Source organism: Lagopus muta, chromosome 1, assembly GCF_023343835.1.
Source record: "Lagopus muta isolate bLagMut1 chromosome 1, bLagMut1 primary, whole genome shotgun sequence".
In the NCBI taxonomy this organism is placed as follows: domain Eukaryota; kingdom Metazoa; phylum Chordata; class Aves; order Galliformes; family Phasianidae; genus Lagopus; species Lagopus muta.
The window spans coordinates 58,572,271-58,582,570 of record NC_064433.1 but is presented as its reverse complement, the minus strand read 5'-3'; the positions used below and the strand labels follow the sequence as shown (position 1 = coordinate 58,582,570).

The 10,300-nt window shown below is 44.4% G+C and overlaps 1 protein-coding gene across 1 annotated transcript in view; it reads left to right on the top strand.

Moving 5' to 3' along the window:
• Position 1: 1 nt before the first annotated feature.
• Positions 2-10,300, top strand: part of RESF1 (retroelement silencing factor 1) — a 72,186-nt gene continuing 61,887 nt past the window's right edge. Inside the window, exon 1 of the mRNA XM_048934307.1 lies at positions 2-833. Within this exon, the coding sequence (XP_048790264.1) occupies positions 646-833 (188 nt within the window). The 5' untranslated portion in view covers positions 2-645. The remainder of the gene's footprint in view (positions 834-10,300) is intronic.

Below are 10,300 nucleotides of genomic sequence, written 5' to 3'. Positions count from 1 at the left end.
GCGTGAGAACCCCGATCTCGCACAGACAGCGACTGCCTTCCCTTTCTCCCCGCATTAAACATTTAGCAGAGTATCTTCTCTAGGTGAAGCGTGTGGGAGCTCAGGTAGGTTAAGAATTCCCTGACCTAATACAGCATTAGCTAAGTTTTTTAATCTTCCCCGATTCCTCCTTCTAATTTTGAAAGTCCCTACGAGTTTATAAGTACACTGGGAAATTGAAAAAAACACGTGTGTGTAGAAAGGCTGATATGATGACTGTCAGCTGCATCAGCATTTTCTTAACTCATACACTCTAGTGAGGGAACCAGTAAGTCAGCCGTTTGCATGTCCTCTCAAACCCAAGAGAGGTCCTGAGATAGTAAGCTGAAGAGCACAAGACGTAAAGGGTCCATAACTTGGTTTGCTAACTCAAAAGGAACCGCTTGGTTTTGCTAACTCAAAAGGCACAAATAACACAAATAGCATCACTTAATTTAACCTCTTGCTAACTCAAGAGGAATTTATTGCTTTGAGGAATTTGTTGCTTAGTTTAACCTCTTGCTAACCCAAGAGGAATTTACTGCTTAGTTTAACCTTTTGCTGGCCCAAGCACATTCTCAAAAGGGAGCTTTCTCAAGTCAGGAGAAAGGGGCCCCTAAGAAAACAATGGAAAGAGAAGATAAACAGGATAAGAAATTGCTGAGGCATGCAGGGCGGGAGAAGAGCTCAGAACTGGTCGGAAGGAACGGCGAGGAAGATGTCTCACTTCATCCTGGAGCAACTACCAGATGCAGAGGAAGACATCGAGCCTTCATCCAATGGAAGCTACTGCACATGCACTGGAGAAGGGGACGGTATGTAAATGAATTCCCAGAAAAGTAATGAATATGTCAATGGGTCTTGGGTAAAACTGCTGAATATGTATGGCTTGGATTATAAATGTATCGAGATCCCACTCTCTGGTGCGCATGCTAGGAGGAATGATCCCCCTCGCACCTGGCGTGTGGCGCAGCGCTGAAATAAAAACGCACCTGCTCTAATAACTTTATGTGGGTTAGAGAGTTTGTTTCTGCAAATCAGTACCATCTTCCAGCACCTCCGCAATATTCTAGTTTGCTTCCAGATTACATTCAAGTTGGTGTTTCAGAACCCTGTGCGAGATGACACTGTTTTTGCATTAGTAATAGAATGCTGTACCAAAGGGATGCACCTCAGGCTTGATACTAGATAAGTTCCTGTCTGTGGTTAAAGGATGCAGTACCTGCATTCTTGAGAGATAAGAGGAGACCAGCTGGCATGTTAATTTGTGTACTCTCCTCCCTTGGATAGCTGGGGGAAGGGTGTGCTACCAAAGGTAAAGGCTGTAAGACATACATCTGCACCTAGAACTGCATAAGAAGAAACAAACGGATCTGGGAAGACACACAGCAGGAGATAAAGGCTTAGGGACTGTTTTGTGGATTCTGCTTGCTTAGAGAAACAAAGACTTTGTTAACCACTCAGGGGATGTGCAGTGAAGAATGTAAACCTGGCAGCAGGGGAGGGACTCAGCACTGGAACTAGGAGATATAAGGGCTCATTTTTCTAACAGCAGGCACTACTGCTTGCAGGACATCCTCCACTGTAATCATGATTTTTTTTCCACAAGAGTTCGAGTCTCCAAAGAAATCATTTGAGGCATTTCTCACGATTATTTGCCTTCCCCCCCCCCCCCCCCCCCCCCCTTTGCCTAATAAGGTGCTTACTCAAAGTTCTAGTTCTGCTTATAACTTCCAGATGTACTGTTTATCTATAGTAAACATCCTTCTTTACCACAAGACTTCTATAAGAGGAGCAACATCCTTGAACTATGGGCACAAGTCCAAAATAGAGACCAATCATTAGAGACCAGCTGTGTTGGAAAAGCCTGTGCCCAAACATGGATGCAGTGAGTAGGGGGACGCCTCCCCAGAAGACCACCAAAGACCCCCCCACAGGCACAGAGGCCTCAATTATGTTTGTGCAACCTTACAGCGGTGTAGTCCTGTGAATATGTAGTAGGTATGTATGACTTAAGTATTAAATACGCATATATTAGAAATAATTGAATATAAGTGGAAGAAGATGTGAAGACTCACTATGCTTGATTTTATGGAGATTACTCACCTTATGCCCTGCACAGAAATAAAGCAATGGCCTTCTCTAGATCACTTATTCCTAGCCAAGGAATAAACCATCTGTTAAAAATAAATTTTTTTTACACTTGGCCCTGTTGAACTTCACGAGGTTGGCACGGGCCCAATTCTCAAGCCTATCCAGGTCCCTCTGGCATCCCTTCTGTCTTGCGTGTCAACTGCACCACTCAACTTGGTGTCAACTGCAAACTGCTGAGGGTGCTCTCAACCCCACTGTGCATGTTCCCTACAAAGATGTTAAATAACACCAGTCCCAGCACTGATCTCTGAGGAAAGTCACTTATCACCAATCTCCACTTGGACACTGAATCATTAACTGCAACTCTGAGTGTTACCATCCAGCCAATTCCTTATCCAACAAGTGGTCCATCCATCAAGTCAATTTGTTTCTGCTCACTTGTTGAGCAGTACAGCTTGGTATTGCATCATTCCGTTTGGGATAACCAATGCTATCCTTTCTGCTCTAGCAGTGCTGTGACAATATATGATACACAACCAGTAATTTTCTCTCCCAAGGCTAATTTTTGTCCATCTTAGCAACACAGCAGCTGCCACTGCCCTCAGACATCCAGAGCTTATCTTACACAATTTTGAGAAGTAAGCTACTGATCTTTTCCAGTCTCCAAAAGTTTGTGCAAGCACCCCCAAAGCCCGACATCCTCTTTCATGTAAACAAAATTCAAAAGAATTTGTTAAATTCAGGAGAAGGCAGGAGAACATGTGAGTGATTTTTATTTCATCAAGTCCTTCTCAGCATTCTTAAGTGCCTTCTAGTTACTCTCCTTGTCCTTTAAGAGCTTTGGCTGTTAGTTTTTAAGACTATTCTTGAATCCCTGAGGAAACACTGTCCAGCACAACTGTATTTTCAGTCCTGCTGTAGGGCAGTGGTAAACAGCTTTAGACTTTTCAGTAGTAAACAGCTTTAGACTTTGTTTTTTCAGTGGAGTGCAAAAGAAGACATCCTTTAAATCCAATATTGTGAAGTAAACTTCAAATCATAGAATCATAGAATCACAAGGTTGGAAGTGACCTATAAGATCATCCAGTCCAATCGTCTCCTCATCATCATTGCCACCACAAGCACTACACCATATCATGCAGCATGTCATCCAGACGCCTCTTGAACACTGCCAGGGACGGCGACTCCACCACCTCCCTGGGCAGCCATTCCAGTGCCTGACCACTCTCTGAGGGAGGAAGTTCTTCCTTATGTCCAACCTAAACCTCCTCTGATACAACTTGCGGCCATTGCCCCGTGTCCTGCTCGTTGCCTGGGAGAAGAGGCCAAATCCCTCTTCGCCACAACCTCCCTTCAGGAAGTTGTAGAGTGCAATGAGGTCTCCCCTGAGCCTCCTCTTCTCCAGACTCAACAATCCCAGCTCCCTCAGCCACTCCTCATAAGCCTTGTGCTCCAGACCCCTCACCAGTTTTGTTGCCCTTCTCTGGACAAGCTCCAGGACTTCAACATCTTTCCTGTAAGTGAGGAGCCCGAAACTGAACACAGTACTCGAGGTGCGGCCTCACCAGTGCTGAGTAGAGGGGGATGATCCCCTCCCTGCTCCTGCTGGCCACACTATTTCTAATGCAGGCCAGGATGCTGTTGGCCCTCTTGGCCACCTGAACACACTGTCGGCTCATGTTCAGCTGAGCATCAACCAACACCCCCAGGTCCTTCTCTTCTTCACACTCATCCAGCCACTCATCCCCAAGCCTGTAACGCTGCATGGGGTTGTTGTGGCCAAAGTGCAGAATTCGGCACTTGGCCTTGTTGAACCTCATCCCATTCACCTCAGCCCAGCCGTTCAGCCTGTCTAAATCCCTCTGAAGGGCCGCCCTACACTCAGGCAAATCAACACCACCTCCCAGCTTGGTGTCATCTGCAAACTTGTTGAGGGTGTACTCAATCCCCTCATCCAGATCATCAATAAGGATATTAAACAACATGGGCCCCAGTACCGACCCCTGGGGTACACCACTTGAAACGGGTCGCCAGCTGGACTTCACTGCATTCACCACGACCCGGTGGGCACGGCCTCGTAGCCAGTTCCTTACCCAAAGAAGTGTATATCTGTTCAGACCACGAGCAGCCAGTTTCCCCAGAAGAAGCCTGTGAGGGACCGTGTCAAAGGCTTTGCTGAAGTCTAGGAAGACTACATCGACAGCCCTTCCCTCATCTATCAGACTAGTCACCCAGTCGTAGAAAGAGATGAGATTGGTCAAGCACGACCTGCCTTTCAAATCAATTGCCATTGTGTAGGATTTTGTACAATTGGTTGTATATCAGTAACTGATCTTATACTAAGTAGTATTCCTGTTAATGTGGAATTATCACAGAATTATAGAATGGCCTGGGTTGAAAAGGACCACAGTGATCATCCAGCTTCAACCCCCCTGCTGTGTGCAGGGTCGCCAACCACCAGACCAGGCTGCCCAGAGCCACATCCAGCCTTGCTTTGAATGCCTTCAGGGATGGGGCATCCACAACCTCCTTGGGCAACCTGTTCCAGTTTATAATAGGCAAAATTGAGAATGTCAGTCTGAATACCCCACAACAGTCTATATTTCAGAAAGTTATTAATTAAGGCACTAGTCCAACACAAGCCTCCAATTTCATGGTATATTAGTTTTGATCCTGGCTTCAATTCTACTCATACCCGTTCTGCTGATTTGGCTCTTCCAGCTTTCTCAATTGCTCAGACAAAAGGCATCACCACATTCATGATTTCAGAGAGGGCTTCAGTTAGCTTTCCCTTATTTCCAGCATCTCTTTTTCCAATAATTCCTGTAACTGATTTGAAGACATACATACTTTTTCCTCCCAGGCACTTTTTTGCAGCATATGTACTCAAACTTTGTGCTGATCAAGAGTTACCCATGCTCTCAATTTATTCAATAAATCCTTTCCCAGAGATAACAGTCACTATAGACAGCTATATTAACAGATATATTGACATTCCAGAAATGCCATCTATTTTTTGCAGTTTTTTTCCATGTCTGTAGCTGACTGCTCCATGAACAAAGTAGTAAAAGACACTTGTCCTGTCACAGACGGAGACTAAAGCACCACACAAATCTCTCACAAGAAGGTAGAAAGATTTATATAAATAGAGATACGGTAATTTGAATGATGACAGTGATTTAAAATGGCTAGATATCTTAAACTATTTGCTACATGGAGAGCAGAGGTTGCATAATGAATCTAAGGCCAAATCTTAGAGAAGCTAGAATAGCCTAAAAGCAATAAATCACTTACCAGGAATCTGTCGGCAAGGCATCAGCACGTCTTGGCTGAATCTCCACGCAGACATTAAGTGACTTCAAGAGGTGTCCCTACTTCAGTGGAGATCCTGCTGTGCCACCAGCTGCTTTCAAGAACTCTCTGCAGGGCTTTTTCAACTGCCTGCTATTTAAGAGGTAAAGCGGTTGACTCAATCCTATAACTTAGAACTGGATCTATTGAACTAGCTGCCTGTTATCAGGACTCTGAACACACTGTCTGAATGGTGGTTGTTAACAGTCTCTGGTGAAACCTTGTTATCAGCCCCATGGACAAGGTCTTTTGCACCTTTTGCTGGTGGGGGCAAACAGTGCACTTTTCCATGGCCCGATCCTCAGGATCCAAATTAGTCTACTTCCTTGCTCTTTCACACCGTCTTCCATAAAAAGACAGAGGGGTCCTCACTTTTACCTTGCACTGACACAAGTTGTAATGATATTGTTAAGCTTACTAAGTCCTGCTGATGGATAGAACTGTAGTTTTAGACAACAGAAAGACGTATTTTTGTACCAAGTAGATAACGTTGGTGTACTTAACTCCTTGTACCAAGCAGATAAGGGAAGTTCTACTTTGAATCAGCTAGTCTTGTGTATGCAGGTATCACGCAGTCATGGCAAGAAGCTAACTGAGCATACATGAAAGCCAGGTTCAACCAGCAGACACAGTGAGGAAGACCACTACCACAAAAAGACTGAGTATATGCAAAGAGGCACAATCCAATGGTAACAATTTTGCAGTAAGTATTGAATACATATGTACTGCCTGGAAAACCTTTGGTCAATCAGGAAACTCTCTAAGACTCAAGTTGGAGTGTTAGAAAGCAGACATGCTTCAACCAGCACTGGATGCACAGAGATTATCTTCCTATCATGCATAGCTTACATAAAAGATCTTCAGCTTATATACATTACTTGTGTTACACATGCAGAAAGTTTCCCAGAGGTATGTTTCACATGCAGTGATCGATTTGAAACAGCATCTCCTATTTCCTTGACACAAGAATTCAGCCAATCTTCCTTACCTCCCTGGTTCAGAAACACAACCCTTTGTTATCTACATAAACTGCAAGGCAGGGGTATCCTTCAACAAACACTAACAAGCTTCACGATGTTGTTACAACTTGCATCAATATGTAACACAAGTAATGTATTTAAGCTGAAGATCATCTTTGCGATGTATGTGCTTTATGTGGAAGAAGGATCCCCAGCGCATCCTGTGCTGTAATAAAGAATGCCTGCTTCTTAATACCACATTGGTCTTAAGGAGTTTCATTCAGACTGGAGTTTGTCTGAATGACGAACTCACATTTCCATATGCCCACACACACACACTTCTATTCCCATTTCATTCAGAACAACCCGAGTATTTATGTTGCAAGATTCTGTGCAAGTTCCAAATAAGTCTGAAGTTAATTTGCAGGATCAGATTTCAAACTTCATACACCAGTGCTGTATTCCAAACAAAATGCCACCAGAACACCTCAGAGAACAGTTAAATACACTGTTCTTAGGCAGATTCAACAACAGGTAGCTGCAGAATGGATTTCAAAACACCATGTATCATCTAATGTGATCATCAGTAGTTTCTCAGACTGTAAAATGATTCAGTTAGTGCTTAAGAGCTACTAGCCTGCTTTTGTTAAGTCAGGTCCCAGCTTGTAATGGGTACACAAGGATTTTCCTCCTCAGATACACTAGGAAGGAATTCCTTTTGTAGATGTAATGAGGGCGCTCTTTACCTATTCCTCTAGCCTGTCAGTTGTTTCTATTCAGAGACATTGTTTCATATATCAACCACTGTTCCCCATTTTGGATCTTCTCTAAGCTTGTGAGCATGCACATAGCTCCATTGCCGACACTTTTTAATATATTTTTTAAATCAGATATATTTGACTATGACTCTGCTATTACTCTGCTATAAGTGGTTGGCCTGCAGCTTGTATTTGCACAGCTGAATACCACTCTTTGAACCTGGCAATTGACTCTTCTAGTGTATTTCCCTCAATTATCCAGCCCCCAATTCATAAACAATTGATGTTATGGGAGATCGTTAAAAATATTTGTTAAAAATAGACATCCCCACTGCTCTGTCCTTATTTACTGATTCAGTCATCTCACAATAGAAAGCGTGAATAGTTAGCAAAGCACAACTTTCCCTTGACAAATGCATGGTGACTACTTGTAATCACCTTGTATTTCATGTGTTTGATGATGGTTTCCAGAACAATTTCCACTATTATCTTCCAAGGGATAGATGGAGACTGACCAGCCTGTAGTTTTCTTTACTCATGTTTTTTGATCTGCTTGAAAACAGGGATGATATATGCTTTTTTCCCCAGTTCACAGGAACTTTTAGCCAAACACCAGATAACTTTAAAGGTAATCAAAAACAGCCTCATAATGACATCAGTCAGTTCTTTCATGACTACATTCTATCAGCCCAACATCAGATTGGACTAGATAATCTTAGGGCCTTTTCCAGCCTTAATGATTGTGTGATCAGGTCACACGGACTTGTGTCCAGTTTAGCTACTCCCTTACCTTGACCTGCTCTGTAACAGTAAGTCTTCCTTGCTCCAGCCACTTCCCTTGGTTTCAGGGACATTGGATTCCTGACTACAAATCTTGCCAAGGTGAAAAAGATACTGAGGATTTCAGAGTCTTCTGCATCTATCTTGGAGTGTGAGGTGCTGGTTCTTTTGAACATCAAGGAAGAAGTCATGGTACGCCTAAGAGAGAAAACCTGTGAGGAGTCTTACTTATCCCTGCCTTCTTACTTATCCCTGCCTATGCTGGTTACCATCGAAAGATTTGCATTGAATGGCCCTCTCTGGTAGAACTACAGCATGCTATGCAGAACTGCAGTTTGTAATAAGGTTCAACAGCCTCATTGCTCTTCACATATTTATAGTATCCCTCAGGATAAAGAAAGCTATGAATCTTTTACTTACACAGTATTGAATGAGGGTACAGTAAAGTTTGTCAAGTGTTATGCTTTCACACATTCCCATGGGAGCAAGCTCTTACAAATTACTGGTTGCATTATTAAGTATAGCATGTGCTGCAGTCACAGTACGTGCTCAGATTATTTAGCATCTATTCATGCTAACAAATGCGGGAATCATGCCAAAACCTGCAGTTAAACTCTGCCTCGATTTTCCTTGAAGCCACTTTCTTTTCACTGCCTTCTGTGATGACCTACAGTATCTTTTCCCCCATTGGGTTCTCAGCCCCATTCAGAAGTAAGCTCATATTTCCTGTAGTTTTCCTCTTATTTGCTGGTATACCTGTAGAAGGATTTCCACTGCCCTCCACACCCCTTACCAGACTCAGCTGTGGAGGAATTTTAGCTTTACCAGATTCATCCCCTCATACTGGAACGGCAGTTCTGTTCCTTTTTGGTATTCTATTCTTGTTTCCATGCAATGGAAAGTGAAAAAGTGACAGCAGAGCAAGAGAATCCCAGGCTGCAATGACAAGGATTTGCTCAAACACAACAACAGCAGAAATAAGGGAAAGACACTACTTACCTTTGGAAGGCCTCAGGAACAAAAGGACCTCCAATAAGATTCCCTTACCTCCACTGCCAACCCTTACATGAGGTCTGGGGAGGGGTGAATCCTGGCTCCGCCCCTTCTAGGTGGTCAGGTGGCATTGCATGCACCTGAGCTGCCCTGGGTTGTCCTTGCCTTCCTGCCAGGTGCTCAAACACTCATTCGAGCAATGACGTAGCATTTCCACTACACCACCTTTATACGCTTTCTTTCATATTTGAGTTTAGTCAGAAGCAACTTTTTTCATCTATTCTGCTGCTTTTGTGGAATTCACTGCTTGTTAAGTCAGACATTTCTTGCTATTGGAGGGGGGGTTGTCTGTGGGAGGCTGGAGATGCCATACAGAATCACAGAATTGTAGGGGTTGGAAGGGACCTCCAGAGATCATCGAGTCCAACCCCCCTGCCAAAGCAGGTTCCCTACAGCAGGTCTCACAGGTAGGCATCCAGGCAGGTCTTGAACATCTCCAGAGAAGGAGACTCCACCACCTCCCTGGGCAGCCTGTTCCAGTGCTCCGTCACCTCACTGTAAAGAAGTTCTTGCGCATGTTTGTGCGGAACTTCCTATGCTCCAGTTTCTGGCCGTTTCCCCTTGTCCTGTCTCCACTCACCACTGAAAAGAGTCCATCCTCGCCATTCTGCCCCCCACACCTTATATATTTATAGACCTGGATCAGGTCCCCTCTCAGTCTCCTTTTCTCAAGGCTGAACTGACCCAGTTCACTCAGCCTTTCTTCATAGGAGAGATGCTCCAGGCCCTTCACCATCTTCGTGGCCCTCCGCTGGACTCTTTCCAAGAGATCCCTGTCTTTTTTGTACTGGAGAGCCCAGAACTGGACACAGTACTCCAGATGAGGTCTTACCAGGGCAGAGTAGAGGGGGAGGATCACCTCCCTCGACCTGCTGGCCACGCTCTTTTTAATGCACCCAGTAAGCCATTGGCCCTCTTGGCCACAAGGGCACACTGCTGGCTCACGGCCAACCTGTCGTCCACCAGGACACCCAGGTCCCTCTCTGCAGAGCTCCCCTCATGTTGCTTTCTTGTATCCTTCTTCCTTTCAGGAGGGAGACTATCATATGGGATTCATCCAAGTATACACTTGAGCAGGCCAAAGCCTGATCAGTTGAAGTTCAGGACTCCTTTTTGCCTTGTTTCCTCCTTTCATAATCCTGAACTCTGATTACTGTCAAGGCTACCATGACCTGCAGATCCCTAACCAGTTCTGCTTTGCTAGCAGGGGTCAGCTCCTCAGTCTTCTCCGTTAAGAGCTCGTTAAGGCTCTACAGAAGTTGTCTGGATTCTTGTGCCCTATAGGGA